Source organism: Thrips palmi, unplaced genomic scaffold, assembly GCF_012932325.1.
Source record: "Thrips palmi isolate BJ-2018 unplaced genomic scaffold, TpBJ-2018v1 HiC_scaffold_8, whole genome shotgun sequence".
Classification (NCBI taxonomy): domain Eukaryota; kingdom Metazoa; phylum Arthropoda; class Insecta; order Thysanoptera; family Thripidae; genus Thrips; species Thrips palmi.
Genome location: NW_023144635.1, coordinates 7,330,874 through 7,350,404, shown reverse-complemented (window position 1 = coordinate 7,350,404; position 19,531 = coordinate 7,330,874). Strand labels below are relative to the sequence as shown.

Genomic DNA, 19,531 nt, shown 5'->3' with positions numbered 1-19,531 from the left:
GCGCGGAACGCCTTACGAACTCGGGGTAGGCAACCCGGTGCGCACAGACGCGGGCGTGTTGCCTACCTCTGCTCGTTCAGGCGTTCGCGCCGCTGAAATTAGCGCGGCGGCCCCGGTCCCGTGCTTACCGACGTCGACCTGGTGAATGTGGAGCTGCCGCAGAGAGTCGTCCACCGACTCGAGCGCCTCGACGTCGCCATCGCGCATGAGGGCCTCCAGAATGTCGGCCGTGGTCTCCAGGTACTCGTCGACCAGCCGGTAGAAGCGCAGCGAGCTGATGAGTACGGTGCGGCGCCGCTCTAGCCGCGTGGCGAAGCTGCGGCACGCGAAGTCCATGAAGTCCCTCTGGCTGCGCAGGTCGGCGGGCAGGGGCAGCCCGGCGGCGGGTCGTGAGTCCAGCCGGTGCAGCAGCTCGGCGTACTGGCCGTAGGTGTTCTGCGGGGAAAGGGGACTGGTTACAGGGTATTTCTCAGAGTGCACGTAGTTTGGGAGCCATTTGCTGATAGGTTGGTCGAGACGTTCACAAACGTGCAGAAATCGTGGTTTGGGCGTGCCACCCAATCCCCTCGCGCTACGCACCCTGCACTGCAGCTCCAGGGCCTCGTGCGCCTCCCGCAGCTCCTCCGCCGAGGCCACGTCCAGCCCCACCTCGCGCTGCGCGTTGAGCATGTTCTCGGCGGGGCCGAGGATCCAGTCCGTGACCTGCGACACGCGCTCCTCCAGCGCGGCCAGCTCCTTGGCGTCCACCAGCGTGCCCTGCAGGCTGTGCCACGCGTCGTGCAGCAGGGCCTGCTTGGCCGCCAGCAGCTCGAGCAGCCGCTCGATGCGCGTCCGCGTGTCCACCACGTCCTGCGGCACGGACTGCTGCGGCGCGGGCGGCGTCGAGGACGGCGAGGACGGCGAGGACGTCGGCGAGGTGGACGAGCCCTCACGCCGCTGCTCCGCGGCGCTGGAGTAGTCCTTGTCCAGCCGTTCCAGCAGCTCTCGCCCTGGAGAACCGAGCCAGTCAGAGAAAGAATCGAAGGCGCTAACGAACGAAGCCCGTTACTGTTTACCACTCACCGTCCGAGACGACTTTCCGCGCCGACTCCTTGGCCTGCTGGTAGTTCTCCAGCGTGACGGGCGGCTGGTCCAGGTTGATCCTGGCGGAGATGGTGATGGCCCCGATGGTGGTGGGGTTGGTGGTGGCGGCCGACTCCCCCGACAGCATGGCCTGCTGGCCCGCCAGGCGGCCGCGCAGCTTGTCCAGGTCGTTGGCGGCGGTCTCGGCCTCGCGCGCGAAGGTCTCCATGTACTGCGGGAACGAGGACAGGCACGTCGGATTTCAGGGGCTGGAAGCGGAGTGGAGCGAAATCGACGAGGCTTTCGCTCCGCTCCGCCTTGCTCCGCCTCGCTCTTGCCGGCTGGCCTTTGCGAGCGTCTGCCCGGCGTGCAGACGAGCCAGGCCGGCTAAACCGCGGCCCCGCGAGCACCGCGATTACTGTCTCTGCTTTGCAAGGAAATCAATTAAGAACAAAGACGGCGCCAGCGCGGCAGCAAGGCAGCGGCGAGCAGTGTGTCGCCTCGCCTCGCGCTTCGTGCTTCGCGGCTAGGGCCTTCCAAATTAATTGGAATCGTTTTCTGGTGGCGGCAAGGCGGTGCTCCGAGGCTGTTGGGATGACAGGACGTGTTCATCCCGTCCAGGAGTGTAATTTTCATGACGTGTGGCAGGGCTGTGGGGCTGCGATGCAAAGTGGACGCGTTGCCGCTCGCCGCGCCGCACGCCCCCCGCCGGGGCCCCCGCCCCCCATCGCCCCCCATCGCCGGCAGCGACGTATCAAAGTAACTAGGAATAACAAGCCGCCGCCCCGCCAGCAGACAGCCACCTGTCTCTCTCGCACTCGTGTGGCGCCCCGTCGCAGCCCGCAGCGGTGCGAGAGAGACAGGCTCTATCTGCAGCCCCGTCGTTAAGCGTCGAACGGTCATTCCCTTGTTAGCGGCAGAATACCCCGGCCGGGATTCGAACCCGCAACCCGCCTACTTACGATTCTGTTCTGGATCCACTGGTGGTGGTTGTGCGTCCAGGGCCCGCCGAGCTCCTCGGGGATCTGCGCGGCCGCCACGTACTTGTGCAGCCTGGACAGCGGGATGAGCACGGGCTGCAACGCGCAACGCAGTAACGAGTTATTTCCATTCCCGGACTCTGGAGGATTGAAGGTTTCGTTTCGGCTGCCGAGGCTGGCGCGTACTCACCTCGCCCTGGCGCTGCGAGCGCGCGCACGAGTCGACGCGCTGCTTGTCCCAGAAGGCGTCCGGCCGGATGACGAGCAGCGAGGCGAGGTCGGGGCCGAGGGACGCCCCCACCTGCCGCATGGCCACCCTAGCGCAGCGCCACGACCCCGTGCGCCCGTCCACCACCACGCTCAGCCCCGCGCGCCGCGTCTCGGGGCTGCGGCACGTGCAACAGACAGAGAAGGCCGTGAGGCAGGCTGCAGGCTCCAGGACGCCAGCTGTCCTAGAGAAAGGCGCCCTCCGCCACGGCGGTCTATTGTTTCCACCTCTGGCAACGCTACATGACACTCGTCCGTCGGCATGCTCATGACGTTGATGGCGCTGCCTGTAACGGCCGCGACAGCACGCCGGCGCGCCGCGGACCGCCTGCGAGGACCGCGAAGCGACGCCGCGTCCAAAGTGGGACATCCGCCAATGCGAGGCATACGGCCCGGCACTCCAGCATGGGGAGGAGCATCGCCTTCCGGCGGATGGAATTCCACGCCGCGACCCGACCTGGGCGGCCTGGGAGAAGCAGGCGAAGCAGGGCCTCGGCGAGCAGGGCGAGCAGGGAAGCAGCCAGCGCCGTGGGAAGGGCGACACGCGACACCACCTGTTGCCCCTTGCCGGAGACCTCAACGCGGGGCGGCCCGGCCACCACACTGTACTCACCTGAAGATGGAGGCGAAGTATCTGAGCACGAGGTCCAGGCGCTCCTTGGTCCAGGGCGTGTTCTCGGACGGCACCGGCACCAGCAGCAGCGGCCGCTCCTCCAGGTCCCTGCAGCCTGGGACCAGTGCCACCCGCGCCTGCAGCGCGCACAGGATGTCCGCCGCCTCCATCCTGCAAAACGAAACAACGAGACGTGTTTGTTGAGACTGTACCGCCGCGGTGTGCGTCGTCGGGCAGGTCTAGGTCAGCGGTTCTCAACCTTTCTCGGCTCGCCACCCCAAATTTGAAGCCAAAAATTTCCGCGACCCCCAGGAAAAATTTCGCGACCCCACGGGACCCCTCCTTTAACATGCCACGGCGTCTGATCCGAGGCGGGCTTTTTGCTCCCTCAACGGGCAACTGGTCTTTGGACCTTCCTTTAGCATGCCTTTGTTACGGAGTGCAATTATCAGTCTTAGTTTGGGAGCAGTATTGTCTCAAAGTTGGCCAAAACGCTCAGAAATGTCTATGAAAAATCGTGTTTTGGGCTGATTTTAAGCAGCCACAGCGTCTGATCCGAGGCGGGCATTTTGCTCCCTCAACGGGCAGTTGGTCTTTGGACCTTCCTTTAGCATGCCTCTGTTACGGAGTGCGATTATCAGTCTTAGTTTGAGAGCAGTATTGTCTCAAAGTTGGCCGAAACGCTCAGAAATGTCTATGAAAAATCGTGTTTTGGGCCGATTTTAAGCAGCCACTGCGTCTGATCCGAGGCGGGCATTTTGCTCCCTCAACGGGCAATTGGTCTTTGGACCTTCCTTTAGCATGCCTTTGTTACGGAGTGCGATTATCAGTCTTAGTTTGGGAGCAGTATTGTCTCAAAGTTGACCAAAATAGTCACAACGATTTTTCAAAGACACTTGCGACCGTTTTGATCGACTTTGAGACAATACTGCTCCCAAACTAAGACTGACAATCGCACTCCGTAACAAAGGCATGCTAAAGGAAGGTCCAAAGACCAATTGCCCGTTGAGGGAGCAAAATGCCCGCCTCGGATCAGACGCAGTGGCTGCTTAAAATCGGCCCAAAACACGATTTTTCATAGACATTTCTGAGCGTTTCGGCCAACTTTGAGACAATACTGCTCTCAAACTAAGACTGATAATTGCACTCCGTAACAAAGGCATGCTAAAGGAAGGTCCAAAGACCAACTGCCCGTTGAGGGAGCAAAATGCCCACCTCGGATCAGACGCAGTGGCTGCTTAAAATCAGCCCAAAACACGATTTTTCAAAGACATTTCTGAGCGTTTTGGCCAACTTTGAGACAATACTGCTCCCAAACTAAGACTGATAATCGCACTCCGTAACAGAGGCATGCTAAAGGAAGGTCCAAAGACCAATTGCCCGTTGAGGGAGCAAAATGCCCGCCTCGTATCAGACGCAGTGGCTGCTTAAAATCGGCCCAAAACACGATTTTTCATAGACATTTCTGAGCGTTTTGGCCAACTTTGAGACAATACTGCCCCCAAACTAAGACTGATAATTGCACTCCGTAACAAAGGCATGCTAAAGGAAGGTCCAAAGACCGATTGCCCGTTGAGGGAGCAAAATGCCCGCCTCGGATCAGACGCAGTGGCTGCTTAAAATCGGCCTAAAACACGACCACAGCATCGCCGCGACCCCTTAAAAAAATTTCGCGACCCCGCTTGGGGTCGCGACCCTAAGGTTGAGAACCACTGGTCTAGGTCCAGTAGGTCCACTGCCTCCTGGGCCTTCCGAGCCTTCCGAGCCTCCGGTACACGGCCGCTCGTTTTAATCACTCCTGACCTTAGCCAAGCCGTCGAACCGATCGGGATGACCGCCAGGGCCTGGGGCCTTCTTCGAGGAGCTCCTAGCCGCGCGGAAGGTACGGAGACTCGAACTACAAACTGGCCCGGGCCGTGGGAGGGGAAGGGAGGGGAAGGGAGGGGAGCCCAGCCGAAAATTCCGGCCCTGATTCCGGCCGGAATTTCTAGTTCCGGCCGGAACTTAGCCTTTTTCCGGCCGGAGGTGGCTTTTTTACGGCCGGATTTCTCGGTCCGGCCGGACATTTTTGAAGTCCGGTCGGAACTTTTCGTTCCGGCCGGAACTTTTGAAAATCTCCGGCCGGAGCCTCAGATTCCGGCCGGACCCGAGCCACCGCCCAGAAGGTAGGCACAATTGTATGACAATTGGGTAGGCAACCCGCTCCACTTTTTGGGTCATTTTGCGAACGGATGGTCCTACGGGTATGGCGATGGTACCAATCGACTCAGAATCGAAAATTGACCTTCCGACCATACCTTGGACACTGTCCCATGGTCTTTGTGGCCAGAGTGACTGATGTCTGCTCCGGCCGGACTCCGCGTCCCGGCCGGACACCACCGGACTCCGGCCGGACACCACCGGACTCCGGCCGGACAGCTCGCCGGCCGGAGTCCGGTGGTGTCCGGCCGGAAATTTACCCAAAATACGGCCGGAGTCATAACGGAGTCCGGCCGGACTATTTTCCGGCCGGAGGGTGGCCGGAATTTTCGGCTGGGAGGGAGATGTCGATCTGGTGGCTCCTCTCGTTCCTTTTGCATTTCCCCGGGCTAGACGCCGCGGCCGTCGTGGCGAGGTGCTTGGAGGGGGAGAGGCATCCTCCGTCGAACATGCGCAGCCCGCGGCGTTTCGGTCGCCGGTCGCAGATTCCAGCGGCGGCAGCCTCAGCAGGCAGGAGGACGGGACGGGGACGTCACCGACGGTGCAGCATCGGGGGGTGGGTGTCCACCCGTGTCCACGCCGCGCGCCTTGCCCAGGCGCTCAAGGCGACCACCGACGCCACGAGACGGGGCGGGGCGGAGCGGAGCGCTAACGGTGCGACTTGACTGGTTCGTCCGGTACTACCACACGGCCTCTGTGTGAGTGTGAGTGTGTGTGTGTGTGTGTGTGTGTGTGTGTGTGTGTGTGTGTGTGTGTGTGTGTGTGCCAAACACGCCTGCGCGCACCTGCACGCCGGTGGCGAGAGGATCCCCGAGGTGGACCATTCCGTTCCCATTCATGCCCTTCACCTTGCCGGCTGTGCAGCGCAGTGCTGCACCCATCCTTCGAGATTCCAGGCCCCAACTTGCGCTAGCCGTGCGCGCACGCGTCCAAGACGGATTCGCCGTGTCCGCGCGGGGCTGTTCCGCCGTTCGGCTGTTGGGCTGCTCACTGGAGAAACAATGCGACAGGAGGACGGGACGGCGCTCATTGGCTATTCATGGATTCCGTCCAATTTCATGGCGGCATGGCGCAGCGCGCGAAAATACCCGGCGAGCCGGCCTCGGCCAGACGGCCGGGCCGTGGGTTGCAGCGGGCTGCACCTCGCCGTCGGCCCCGCGGCCCTGCGGCCCTTCTGCACTTTCACCGAAGCTTTATTGATTCCCGGTCCAGCTGGGCCGGCCTGCCGGCACCGTCGGGCTGGGCGAGGCACTCCTTCGGGACCCGCGGCACCTCCCGCTTTCCACCATCACGCAATTTTGGGCCGTTCACTCCGGGAGCGAAGAAGCGGCCGCGACTGTTCGAGTTCGCCGGTTGCATTCGGACGCATAGGCCGCTGCTGGGGGCTGTGCGCGCTGTGCGGAAGGTGCAGCATTCCTCGCAAGTGGGGCGGCGGGCTGGCTGTCCCGCCCCATCGCCGCCCCGCCCCGCCCCGCCCCGCCCCGCCCCGCCCCGCCCCGCCCCGCGGTACGCGCTCCAGCCGGCCCGCAGACTGCAGCCGCGCACTTCCATTCAATTATTGCCTCCACAGTGCCAGTGTTATTTTCTCTAGGCGCCTCCTCCTCCGCGCTTGGCTTTTAGAGATGATCCAAACGCTCGCTGCCGAGCGCTTTGCGCTGTGCTAAGGCAGTGCTAAGGCTCTGGTGGCCCCGGATGCACGGTGCACCCGCAGCCAAGCGCCGTTCCTTCGCCCAGCCTCGCCTTCCAGACAGATCTCGTCGCTCTGCGGATGTCTCTCTCGCACTCATGCGGCGTCCCGCATGGGTGCGAGAGAGACAGAATGGTGAAGGCAGCCTGCAGCCAGCAACCTGCATGCAGGCTGCAGCCGAGCGGCGTGGCGGCGAAATACGCGTACCGCATGTTCCACACGCACACGCCGCACGGACGCCGCGGACACTTTATACTCTCTCGCATTATCTCGCGCTTGCGGACACACACACACACACACACACACACATTCCGCCTAGGGGTCAGCTCCGTCGGTGGCCAGGTGCATAGCGGAGTCCCCCCGTATTGACACGAGGATGCGCGCGTTGCCAGGCCGTGGCCAGGCTGCGGCCAGACGAGCCGGCTGGGGTGCTTTCGCCTGGCCGTGTGGGCAAAGTGCAGCGAATTATAATAATACACGGTGTGTCCGCTGCGAGCGCGCGCGCGTGTGTTAGTCTCTCTCTCCATCTGTGTGTGAGTGTGTGAGCGAGCGACATGGCGGCGAGTGAGTGCAGGAACTTTCATTTCATTTGGCTCGGCAGTGGCAGCTGGGGCGCTGGGTTTGGCATCGCATCGTTGTATCGGATCGGCACTGGCCGATGCCCCACTTCTGACCACAGCGTGCCCCGCCGCGCCGCCCCGCCGAGGGGGCCACGTCGCGCCACACTCTCCGCATACGGCGGCGGCAGGCCGACTCCGGACAGCGCTCGTCGCTCTGTCTCTCTCGCGCGCCAGCGGTACGCCGGTGCGCCCGACGAGTGCGAGAGAGACGGGACGACGGTAGCGCTGCAGCGATCGGGACGGAGGGAACACCGGCAGGGAAGCAGGGAAGTGCCACACGAAATAAACAAGTACCGAAATGAATGCGTCACGAAGCTGTATGAAATGGACACTCCGCCACACCGCGGAGAAAGCAGAGAAGCAGCGCCGCGTGCGGTCAGTCGCCGTCCTCGCCGTCCTCGCCGTCCTCGCCGCGTTTCGAACACCGAGTAACAAAACTCGCAAGAATCAAGACAGCGTCGAAAGGCGGCCACACCGACCGGAAAATGGCGAGCATTTTGGAAAAGGGACCTAAGTGAAGACCTGACCATCCTAAGCAGGCGTCTGGGAACGAGCGCACGTACACCGCGACTTCCGACTGACCGGACTGACCAATCGGCCGACGTGCCGATGGGCACCGATGGGAAGGCGGCACACCTGACCCTTCCTCCACCTGCTGCAGCCCGCTGGCCTGCCGGGGCTGCCGGGCGTCGGGTCGGTGCCACACAAGTCACGCGCCGCGCTATGCCGAGTGGAGTGATGTGCCCGCGGTGCGGTGTGGCGGCGGGCCGCCGACTGGAGCCCAGGGCCCAGGGCCGCGGAGCCCAGACCAGGCGGCGATAATCTAGGACGGGAAACACGGGAACCGTTTCAGACTGCAGACGCTCCTTCCGATAAATGGCACTGATTGGCCGACCAATTCCTCGGACGGCTTATCCGGGGAGGCGGGGCGGGGCGGGCATGAGTGATTGCGACCACGAGGGACGACGCACTGGTAGGCACCACGTGGGAAGTTCAAATTGAAATCGGGGTGGCCACTGGCATGCCAGGCAGGGCGCGACGCGACACTGCCTGCAGCCTGCCTGGACGAGCCTGAAACAGCCTGCCTGGACGAGCCTGAAACACACGCTCACACACACAGGCGCACACCGATACCGCGCCACGCAGGACCGCGCCCCGCCACGGGGGCTCCAGGGGCCGGCACGGGGTCACGGGGCTGTCCATCGCCCACGTGCATTCCCGCGTACTCAGCCGCCACACCGTCACACCGCGCGCCGGGGAAACAAACACTAGGCAAACAAATAAAAACAACAACAAGACTGAGGACGGCTAGGACGGCGAGGTCGCGAACTGGTGCTGCATTCCAAGTAGTGTTGGCGGCCGCGGACGTGAGGGACGCGCTGCCACACGTTGCCACTAGAGACCTAGAGGCTGACGGAGAAGCGCGGGCGCCGTCGCGCGCTGGCGGCCATTTTGTCTGGCCCGGCCCAGAGGGGAGCGGGGAGGGGACAGGGAGCGGAGCGGAGAGCGGTGCGGTAAGGTGGAGCGAGGCGGAGCGCAGCAGACAACCGGAACAGTTTTTCGGCCACAGCTCGAAAACCGTTCAAGTTAGAGTGGTACAGTAAGCGAGCCGATTGTAGATTGTACAGAGACCTACAATCGGCTCGCTTACTATACCCCTCTATCTGGAACGGTTTGAAAGCTGTGACCGAAAAACCTTCTCTAGCCGTTAAGTGCGTGCGCCGCCATTTTGTCTGGAATATGAAACAGCTCTCCGGCCGCGCGCGAGGAGTATGAGAAACTGTTGGTGCGCTTATCGGCGCCCGCGCTTCTCCGTCAGTCTCTAGGTCTCTAGTTGCCACGCACGGCGACGTCGTCGACGGCGTCGGTCAAAGCACCCACCGAAGCACGGCGCCGTGGCCAGCCCGGGTCAGCGCGCTGGGAGGGCCGGGACGGCCAGGAGGGCCAGGAGGGCGTGGCGCAGGACGCAGGACGCGGGGCGGGCCGCCGGGGCTCTCGTCTTAATTCACGCGCGGCTACGCGGCTTGGCGGCGTACCGTAGCGTTCCGCCCGGCCGGCCTCCACGGCATGGCTCCACGGCATGGCTCCACTGTTTGGGCACAACGACGCCGTAATTATGCCCTTGGCGACTCGCTGCCCCGGCCGACGCGGCGCAGCGCGGCCAGCTCTAACCGGCACTTGCGGCGCAGTGCGTCCCACACGCGTGTGTGTGTGTGCGTGAGTGTCCGGCTGTGTGCGTGTGTCGCGCGCGTGCGCCAAAGAGAGCGAGCTCCGCCTGACTCCGCCGCTACGGGACTTTTCCAGGCGAGTGCGGGGCGGGGCATGTCCGAGCGCGGGGCGCGGCGGGCTGGGGTGCTCGCGGTCGCCGCGCCGGAAATAATGAATTCGTTTCACTTGCATGATGGCGGGGCGCGGCGGCGCGGTTCACCGCAGGGCGAGCCAGGTGTCAACGCGGGGCTAAACGGAACGAATCGGCCGCGAGAGAGCACCACGCCCCGCCCCGCCCCGGCGCGGTACTTCCGAGTATTGTGTCGTTATGGAGGTCGAGGGGCGCTGACGGTACATACGCCCTTCTGATTAGCATTCCCGCCTTCGTCTCTGCGTCTCTCAGTCTCTCTCTTTCTTCCTCTCTCCGTCGCTCCCCGCCCCGCCCTTTGGTTTGCAGCGCCCGCCGCGGGGGTTAGTAATCACAGAGCGCTTGACCTGCCGGCGCGGTGCACGGGAGCCTCTCCGCGACCTCGTCCGTGCGCGGGGGGCGCCGCATTCAGTCACTGTCGCTGCGCGGGGCGGGGCGGGGCGGGGCGGGGCGGGGCGCGGTGCATGAAATTGATGCTTTGGCAGGGATCCAGAGTGCGCCGCGCCGCAGCGGACTATGGCGGCCCGGCGCGCTGCCGCCTCTAGGTTTCTGCACGGGGCGGGGTGTCCGTTGCATGGTGCTGGGTGCCGATAAGCCCCGACGAGGATTTCGCGTGGGCGTGCAAAATTAGCCGTCCGCCGGAGCGACGGAGAGCGGCAGAGAATGAAGCTGGGCGTGGCGGCGTGGCGGCGGTGGCCGACTGGCCCACACCGTCGTCGCCTTGCGGCCCTCGCGGTAACCGAGACCCCGCCGTGTGGCGGTCCACCACTTTCTCCACACCGGGGCGTTGCCGGCGTGGCTTTTGACAAACACACACCACGAGCCCGGACGAAAGAAAAGAAGAAAATAAGGGGAAAAGATGTGTCAAAGATGTGGAAAAGGGGCGGCGTGTCGCTCTTGTCTCTCTCGCGCCCCGCCGGGACGCCCCATGTGAGACAGAGACAGAGCGTGGTGGTGAGTGACCTGAGAGGGCAGCGTCCTCACCAAGGGCCTCGCCAAGGGCCTGGGGGCCATGGCCTGCCGGCCGCGGGGCACGCAGGGCCACCGCCAAGTGACAGAAGCGCCGCCGGCAGTCCGAATTCCGGGCGCGACGTAATCGGGCATAACAGGGGATTACAGTGCAGCCTCCGGACCCTCGGCCCTTCGGCCCCGCGGCCCCGCGGCCAGCCAATGACGGCTCCGCGTCAAGCCGAACGCGGCGGCCAACGCCAACACCTCCGGGGCACCATTCAGCCGCCGGCTTTTTCACCACCCATTTTCATCGTTGGACAAAAATAACAGGAGACAGGTGATTCAATGGGCCTCGCTGCGCCTCACAGACGGGCATCTGTGTATATTGCATTTTCCCATTGGTGTTTCGTCCGAAGCCCCACTGTAATTTGGATGTCTTTGACTGTTCGGCGCGATTTGATGGTTTGATAGTGCGCGTGGTAGTTAGTCCTGCGGTTTGTTTACGGCACTGCGCTACCGATCCTTGCGCGGAGTATCACAGGAGTCAGTACCCTCTCGCTGCTGCAAATGTCATGACCTAGCGAGCCCCTGTTCTGCCCTCGCGCGCTCTTGCCCCACACACAAACGCACGCACTTCAGCGGCAGCGCCAGGAGCAGAGGAGTGGCGGCATCGCATCGCGTGTCGGCAGGCTGGAACGCTGGAGCTGCTGGAGCCTGGCTGGAGCCTGGCTGGAGCCTGGCTGGAGCCGCTGGGGTCTGCCTTGCTGGAGCAATCAACAGTTTGGGATGCATCTGCCGCACGTATTGTAATGACGGGCATTTAAGGTCGAGGCGTGCGGGGCGCCTATCACCCGAACACACACTCACACACACACTCACTCACGCGCGCGCACACACACACACACATACACACACACACATCGCGACGTAGCGCAGTTAAAGACACCTGTTGTGTTCCAGAAGACGCGCTTTTGGAAGTGCGTCCGGTCGACGGCATCACGGGGCTGCTTCTGCAGTCGTCCGTCAGGGGAGACAGAGCGCTGGGCGCCACTCTACCCCAGGACGGGCCGTTCCCACGCCGCGCCTGCCACCGCGCCTGCCACCGCGCCTGCCGCCGCTTGTCCGCGCATATTTACTCGCAGTGTGATGAATTAATCGTGCGAGTGGCGGGCGCAGTGCCGGGGCGCCTCACTCTCGGTTTGCATGCCTGTCTTTTTGGGAGAAAGCGCACTTGTTGCCGGGAGAGTGCACTAAATTAGCGACCCGTTTCCCGGCATCGTGCCCCATACTTAGGCCGCCGCCGCGGAGGCACGGCGTCGTGGGATGGCCGATGGGCCGATGGGCCGATGGGCCGATGGGCCGATGGGCCGCCGAGAGGAGACGCGCCGGGCAGGGGACCGGTCCGGGATGAGCTAGCACTGCATGCGGCACTAAAACCACGACAAAAAGCCACAAAAAGCGCGCCGTCTTCGTCCTTTACGATGCCGGCCTCGGGCGGGGGGAGCACCAGGGTGACGTCGGTGGCGTAGGGGCCGCCGGGTGCCCCCGCTGCCCCCGCTGCAACACGGCGACCAGGGGGACCCCGCGGGAGGCTAACGGTGGTCCCGGTCGGGATGGGTCGTCATCGCGCTCCAAGCCGTGCCTCGGGCTTCGGGCCGTGTGGCCGTGAGCGGGGAGCACCCCACCGGGCCGACGCCATCGACTGATCATCACCGGCAATCGGAGCCCCGATACATGCGCGGTGCGAACCTGCGAACACGGACCCGGAGGAGGCGACGCGCCGACGCGCCGAGTGAGAGGAAGACGAAGACCCCCAAGGCAGCCAAGGCAGTGGAAAGCTAGCTAGTCCGACGCGAGTTTGCAGATTTAAACCCCGGACTCCTCGGCAGGAAGATGTAGCTCGCCCTGTTCGACACGTTTGTGTGCATGTGTTCTACGTGGGCGAGGATTCGGCGGGTGCTGGCACACTGTGGGTGTGGCTGGGCTCGCCGATCCGGGCCATCTTGACGGCGCAGGCCGCCAAAGGCCGCAGGGCCCGTCGGCCAATCGGCGGGGGCAATGGTCTCCGTGTGGAGTCCATCGCGGGGCTCAGCCCGAAGCTCAGCCCAAAGCTTAGCCGCCACGCCACACGTTCACTTCTCATTTAGAACCTGTCGCGCGGCTCCAGCGGCCTGGCTCGCGGGGCGGGGCGGGGCGGGGCGGGGCGGGGCGGGTCCTGCACCGCCGGCATGGCGAGTTTTCCAGGACGAGTCGAGCGGGTTGCCTGCCTGTGTCGCTGTGCTGCCTCCAAGACCGCCAGGACCGCCACAACAGCGGCACACTGAGGTGCTTGATTTCGAATCCTCGCCACAGAGTTCCGGTTCCAAAACGCCTGCAGTGGGATTCGGAAAGTCCTGCCGTGAGGTGGGGGTGTGCCTGCATGCAGGGACTGTGCAGGGACACGGGGAGTGGACAGCGACACGGCAGGACGCGGCGCGCCACGCGTGTTTACGACCGCCATTGTAAGGGCTTGGTGCTGGCGAACCCCTTCACGTCGTGCGGCTTTCAGCGCGCTGCGGCCGGCCAGCCAGCCAGTCAGCCAGCCAGCCAGCCAGCCAGCCGTGCGGCAACGCTGGGGACTTTCGAAAACGGACTTGACGGCGTTGTTATTAATTTGATGCAGGCCTGCCGGCCTGGATCTACATACACGCTGAATCGCATCGACGCGTGGGCCCGGGGCGTGCTCGCGGAGCTCACTATCCAGCTGGACGTCCCTGGTCGGAAACACGGCCAAGGCTGCTGCCGGCCAGAGGGGCCGCCCACCGAACAGCGGCGTGAACAGCGAGGCCCAGGAGCAGGACCTCCAGGACCAGCAGGACGAGGAAGTGAAGGGAGGACAGGAGCCGTCGCGGTGCCTGGCGGAGTCTGGCGAGGCCGCCCCGATGTCCCTGCCGATACGATTATCGGTGTTCGGACCTCACCTAACCTCACCCGCAGACATGCCGCAGGCGGGCCCGGTCGAGTCTGCGGGCCGCGCGGTTTGGAGGTGCTGGAGACTTGAGGCGGTCATCGGGCACTTTCAACTTCGGACGGCGGCGTGGAGTGGAGACACTCGCTGTCCACACCCTTTGCGAAATGGTTCGTTTTGTTGGTTGTGGCGTTGTGACGTTGACGCGGCCGTACGCCCTTGCTCATGTGCCCCTCCCCCTCCCCTTTCTCTCCCCGCCTCCCTGACCTGGCCAACCGACAGCAGAGCGAGTCATAAAACTTGCAAACGCTGCGGCGGTGCTGCGGCACATCTCGACGTGCTGGCTTGCCTGCCACGGCTTGCCAGTGTGGTGGCCTGGGCTCCGCGGGCTCCGTCGGGCCCGCAAGTACCGGCGTTGGAATGCTGCGCCGTGCTGCTTCGCCGCCCTGTCTCTCTCGCTCCCTTCGCGACGCCGCGTGCGTGCGAGGGAGACGGAGCGACGCGGTGGCCGAGGTGGCCGTCGAGCTCGCAGCGGGTCCAGTTTGGCGCGCCCGGCGATAGTACTGTGTTATTAAAGCCTGTCCGTAACGCGGCTATTGTCTTTGCCGCCACGGCGCCGTCCCTTCGGCCTACAGCTTGGTGCACTTTGGGAAGGCTTTTGGCAGAGTACAATGTAGTGGGCTGTACGTGCCACTGGGCGGACAGGGCACGCCAAGGGGCACGCACGCCGACCGCAGATCTGCAGTTGGCGGTGGATGCGGATGCAGTGCGGTGCAGTGCGGTGCATGCGGCAGTTGAAGCCCCCCCCCCCCCCCCCCCCCCCCCCGCCCTCCGCGGCTCGGCGACACGGTTCACCTTTGCGCGGGCAAAAGTGGCACTTGAGTGTCGTGCACGCAGGGCGACGCAGGGTCGCGGGGGTCGAGTGGGCGGTGGGTTCTCATGGTTCCCATAGCCTGCAGCAGGGCAAGCAGGGCAAGCAGCAGGCTGTCTCTCTCGCACGAGGAGGGCGTGCCGGGCAGCGGCAGGGGAGCGAGAGGGACAGCGACAGCGGGGCGGGCCGGCCGGCCCATCGCCTCGCCTCGAATTATGAGCGCCGTTTAATTTGGGCCTAACGAGGCAAGGCTTGGAAGGCGCCCCCGCCGCGCCACGCCCTCCACTCCACTAGGAGTGCGCCGGCCAGATGGACACATGGACACGCGCTGCGCGCTGCGCTCCGCGAGGCGGCGGTTTCCATCGGAGTCCCGCTAGAGTCTCGCAGTGCTGCAGCACGATGCCGCCGCGCACCGAGCGTGTCTTTGGCGGTGTAGGGCGGGGTCGCGTGCCGATCGCAAGCCGCGCTCCGTCGTGGCCGTCGTGGCGGTGACAGGCGCCGCCTCGTGCCGTACCGCGGTGCGCGGTGCCACGTCGCGCCGCGTCGCAAGGCCAGCTAGGGCGGACAGAGGCGGACAGTGACACGCCGTGCAGCAGGCACTACGTCGGAGCACTGCGGAGCACTGCGGGGCGCCTCCCGGAAACGACCGGCTAACCAGCCGGCCGGCCACGCGCAGTTTGTTTTGCTGAGAACGCGTCATTTCGACGGGAAAATAGGCCTTTGCCTAGCGAGGGCCGGGTGGCCGTGCCGGTGCGCAAAATGACAGGACTGGTGGGAGACGGGGAGGCGCGGCCGGGCAGTGGACAGGAAGACGGGTCCGCGGCGTAGCGGGACCAGCGCCACCGGCCGGCCGGCCGCGGCTCCGCGCGAGGTGTTATAGACTGGCCGCAAACAGGACAAGCTGCGGGGGCTTTTAATTCGAGTCCTCCCGGCCGGGGCCGGTGGCCAGGCGTAGCCAGGCGGCTGGACCGCGCCGGTTTTCGCGCGTTTAAAGCCCATCCTGCCTTTTACGAGGGCGGGATGCGTATACACTGATTAATCACCCGCACCACAATGGCGAGCCCGATGGCGAGACTCGCGTGACGAGTCGTGACGGCACGCATCGTGATTCACACGCCCGCAGACCGATTCAAACAACGCTCTCTCTCTTTCACTCACACGCCTACGGGGGGCCCGTGAGTGCGGGAGGGGCAGAGCGACACAAGCCGCCGGGAATGAGCCTGCAGGCGTGATAGCGCACGCCCCGATTCGAATCTCCCGCGCTGGCTAGCCGGGCTGCCGATACAGTGGGGGCGGCTAGACAGGCTAGGCCGGGCTCGCCGGTCGCCGCTAACGACCAGAAAGGCAAAAGGCGGGACACTTTTTTGGGGCCCACGCTAATTACCAGTGTCCTTGCGCAACGACGGGAAGCGAGAAACAAGACCGGCGTTGAGAAGTGTGGCCGCGTAGTGAGAGCCGCGCCACCGGAGTCACTTAGGCCCCAGTCAAGGAGACCGTGGCGTAAGTCGCAGCGTTTCGGATCCCCACCCACGAGGGCCAGCGTTCGACACCCGTCGGAGGCGAGGCTCGTTTTTGTTCCCTAAGTGCTGGAGTGCTGGAGTCTTCCCTTCTCTGAGGCTGGAGCCCCCCCCCCCTTCCAGACGGCAGGACTCGGTGAGGATAATTGGGCGCAGGATGCGAGCGAGGAGCGAGGCTAGGATCGGTAATCAATAAGGAACGGACGGCCGGCACTCGAGGTGTCGAAGGAGGATTAAAAACCGGCAGTGCTGCTCAGCAACCAAAACACGCCTGGCCACGCCGCGCCGGTCACGGACTTGCGCGCACTTGGCGTGTTGACGCGGTCATCAGCCTAAACGGCTCATCGAAGAAAGAGGCGCTGCGGCGGGGAGTCGAACCCGCGACCCGACGGTGCGGTCAGACCGGGTCAGACGCACGCGGCGGAGGGCTGTCTCCGACTCGTTCTCCGAGCAGTGCCTCGTCGCGTTTGTCCTTCTCGCACCCGCGGGCCGCCTGGAGAGTGCGAGAGAGTGGAGGTTGCAGCGCCGACGGCTCGTCCTGCTCGTCCCCGCCGCCCTTCGAGCTTCGACTTGAGGGCCTTCAGGCTCGCCTTCAGGGCCACTGCATGCTCTTTTTCTCCCTTTCCGTGAACCTATCCCCTCGCATCCATCCTACTTACCTTACCTCGGGGACCCCGGCCCGGCCCGTCCCGCCCCGGCCGGGGGAAGGGAATGAAGGGAATCAGCCCACAACAGGTGAGCGTAAAAAAGGAGCAAACAAAGAGGCCCGTCTGGCCGCGTCTGGCCGGCCAAGTCCCCGGCCGCAGCCACAGCCTCCCCGGCCGGTGCGCCGGTACGCCGTACGGCCGTACGCCGGTACGCCGGTACTCGGTCGTAAGGCCGGGGGGACCCGGTACTACCCGGTACCCCTCGGTGCTTGCCGGCGGCCAGCCGGGCCAGCATCCCACAGCGAGCTACGGCGTCGGCGCATGCGGGGTTTTGTTGATTCAGAGGGCCGGCCGACTATAAAACACGGAGCTCGTCCTCCACTTTGGAGCTGGCCGCCGCGGGAAACCAGTGGAAACCAATGGAAACACTATCCACATCCACGCCGCGCCACAGCGCCTCGCAAGCGCCCCACGCTGCGAAGCGAGAAGCGAGAGCTCACAATCAAGTCCTGTGGTGGAAGCTGTCCGGGACTGCAGCTGGGACTCTGCAAAATCCAGGCTCCACCGACCAGCACTGCACAGCTGATGCTCCGACAGCAAGGGGACCTTCGGCCTCGCGCGGCTGGACAGGTGCTCTGCCTCCCTTGCCTCCCATCCGGCAAGGCTCACACTGCAAGGCTCCATGCAGGTAGGGATCCTCGTATCACAAAGGGACGCTGCCCCTCAACAAGGCCCTCGAGGCCCCGCTGGGCCGCCGGGCCGCCGGGCCGCCGGGGCTGGCTGGGCTGACTCATCCCCCACCCCGCATCACCCCACCTGCAAGGTCCTGCAAGGTGCGGCAAGGTGCACCTCGGCCCGCCCCCTTTTCTACCTTTTCGGGGAACGTCTCGATTGTGTCGCCCCGAGTGGGGACGGTGGGGACACAGAGCGGGAACGGAGAGGTGCGAAAAGTGAATGACACCGCCTCTCCGAGGTTCCGCGCGCTTCGCGCCGATTCAAACTTCTTGGCAGTGTGGCGGTGTTGCGTCCGTGAGGCCATCCCAGTGATAATGAGGAACCTGGCGGTCCTGGTTCCCGGTCCCCGCGGTCCTCGCTCCCAGGCAGCGCGGCCACATTTCGTAACACTTTATTCAGATAAGCCGGGATGTGATGTTGCCGCGGGTCCCGCTTCTTCGCGCCTCGGGACTGCCTGTAGGCGGGACTCGAACCTGGTCGCTTTGTCTACGGCTCAAGACCTTCCTCTGTCATCCCTGCGGGCGTTCGCGATCAGTGGTGCCGCCAAGTTGGTCGAAATGACGAGATTTGGGAGGACAAGGTTGCATCAACGCTGCAGCACGACAACAAGGGGCAGTCGCTGGACAGACTGCTAGCGCCGCGGTGGGCCAGCACGGCCAGCACGGCCAGCACGCGATGCGAGCAGGGCGCCCATTTGTTCCAAAACACACACGCACACACGCACACACGTCCCGCGGCCGTGGAATGACCAGCGAATTAAGTTTTCCTCCGCGTGTGATTTGCATGCGTACACATGCCGAGTCGGATCGGATTTCGACTAATTACAGTGTTGGTCCCCGTCGGCAGCCATTCTCTATTCACCGTACGGCACGGGCCTGGCGGGCCTGGGGCCATGAGTCCACAGTGTGGTCCACAGAGTGGTCCACGGCGCGCACGTCGCACGTGGCCGGCGTGCCGGACGACGCCGTGGCCTCGACGGGCTGGGCTGGGCTGGGCCTGGGCGGGCCCCGCTACAGGCTGGCTGGAGCTGCAGGGCCCCTCCGGCTGGTACCTGGAAAATTTGCATTCCGAAATGCATCCGCGGTGATGCAGCAGGCTGCAGGCAGGAAAGCCGTTTTGTGGTGGCGACGCGAGTTGAATTATCGACTCGCTGACGTGGACGACGAGGACCTCGGCGAGGAGGCGGCGGTAGGGAGTGCCGCGGGTGAGCTATGGGCGCGGACGCGCGAGGACCCTGACGAGGCACCAAAGGACCCGGGCAGGCCGACGGCAGGCCGGGCCGGCGGTGCGGTGCGCGGACCGGTGCACTCAAGTCCCGGACGAGTCGTCGGAGTCCCGATGCCGCGGCGCAGCGAGTTGCAGCGGAACAAGCGGAACGAGTCAAACAGGCCGGCGACACTTCTATCGAACCGCTGGACCGCACCTCGGCCAGCCAGCCCAGCCGGCCCAGCCAGCTTGCCGGCGAGCACGTCCAGGTCCCCGACGTCCACGCAGACCCTCTAAGTAGATTTCGGCAGCTGTTTTTCTTTCTGGCCCGTCCGTGCGTGGCAAGCCGTGGCAAGCCTGCCTTTAGAATCGAGTGGCGTGAAGCTCGTTGAGAGGAGTGCCTCTTGGTCGGCCTGCGCCGCGCCGCCGCGCCCCGGGGCTGGCCCAGTGTGTGCTGACTCACACAGTGCTTGTTGTGCCGCGGAGTCAGCAGCCAATCAGCGAAAACAAACGACGGCCGTCCTTTCAGCGCTTTCAGCCTTCCGGGGCGCCGTGCCGTGGGCGGGGCGGGGCGGGGCGGCCGACGGCAGCGCGTCACCAGAAAGCTGCATTTCATTACGAGCAGCCGCGCGCCGCCGGGCTGCATCCATTACGTATGCACCCGAGAGGTACGCGTCGGTGTCATCGCGCTGCAGGGGGTCGGGGGGGAGCGGGGCCGCGGTGGCCGGCCGATCTCGCGCCCGCCCCGCGCCTCCGAGTGTCCACGGCGTCCACGGCGGCGACTTTCTCCAGGTGGCCGCGCGACGGGACAGGGCAGGCCAGGGCAGAGCCCGGTGCCCCTCTGGGTGCCCCGGGGCGCGGCGCAACGCAGCC

General features: G+C 64.7%; 1 protein-coding gene across 1 annotated transcript in view; it reads right to left on the bottom strand.

The window, feature by feature from the left end:
• LOC117653217 (titin-like) overlaps positions 1-13,730 on the bottom strand; it is a 56,133-nt gene extending 42,403 nt beyond the window's left edge. The window contains exons 1-7 of the mRNA XM_034398734.1: positions 13,696-13,730; positions 2,923-3,093; positions 2,233-2,428; positions 2,025-2,138; positions 1,063-1,294; positions 580-989; positions 129-435 (exon numbers count right to left, since the gene is read on the bottom strand). Coding sequence (XP_034254625.1) covers positions 129-435; positions 580-989; positions 1,063-1,294; positions 2,025-2,138; positions 2,233-2,428; positions 2,923-3,093; positions 13,696-13,715 — 1,450 coding nt within the window. The 5' untranslated portion in view covers positions 13,716-13,730. The remainder of the gene's footprint in view (positions 1-128; positions 436-579; positions 990-1,062; positions 1,295-2,024; positions 2,139-2,232; positions 2,429-2,922; positions 3,094-13,695) is intronic.
• Positions 13,731-19,531: the final 5,801 nt, after the last annotated feature.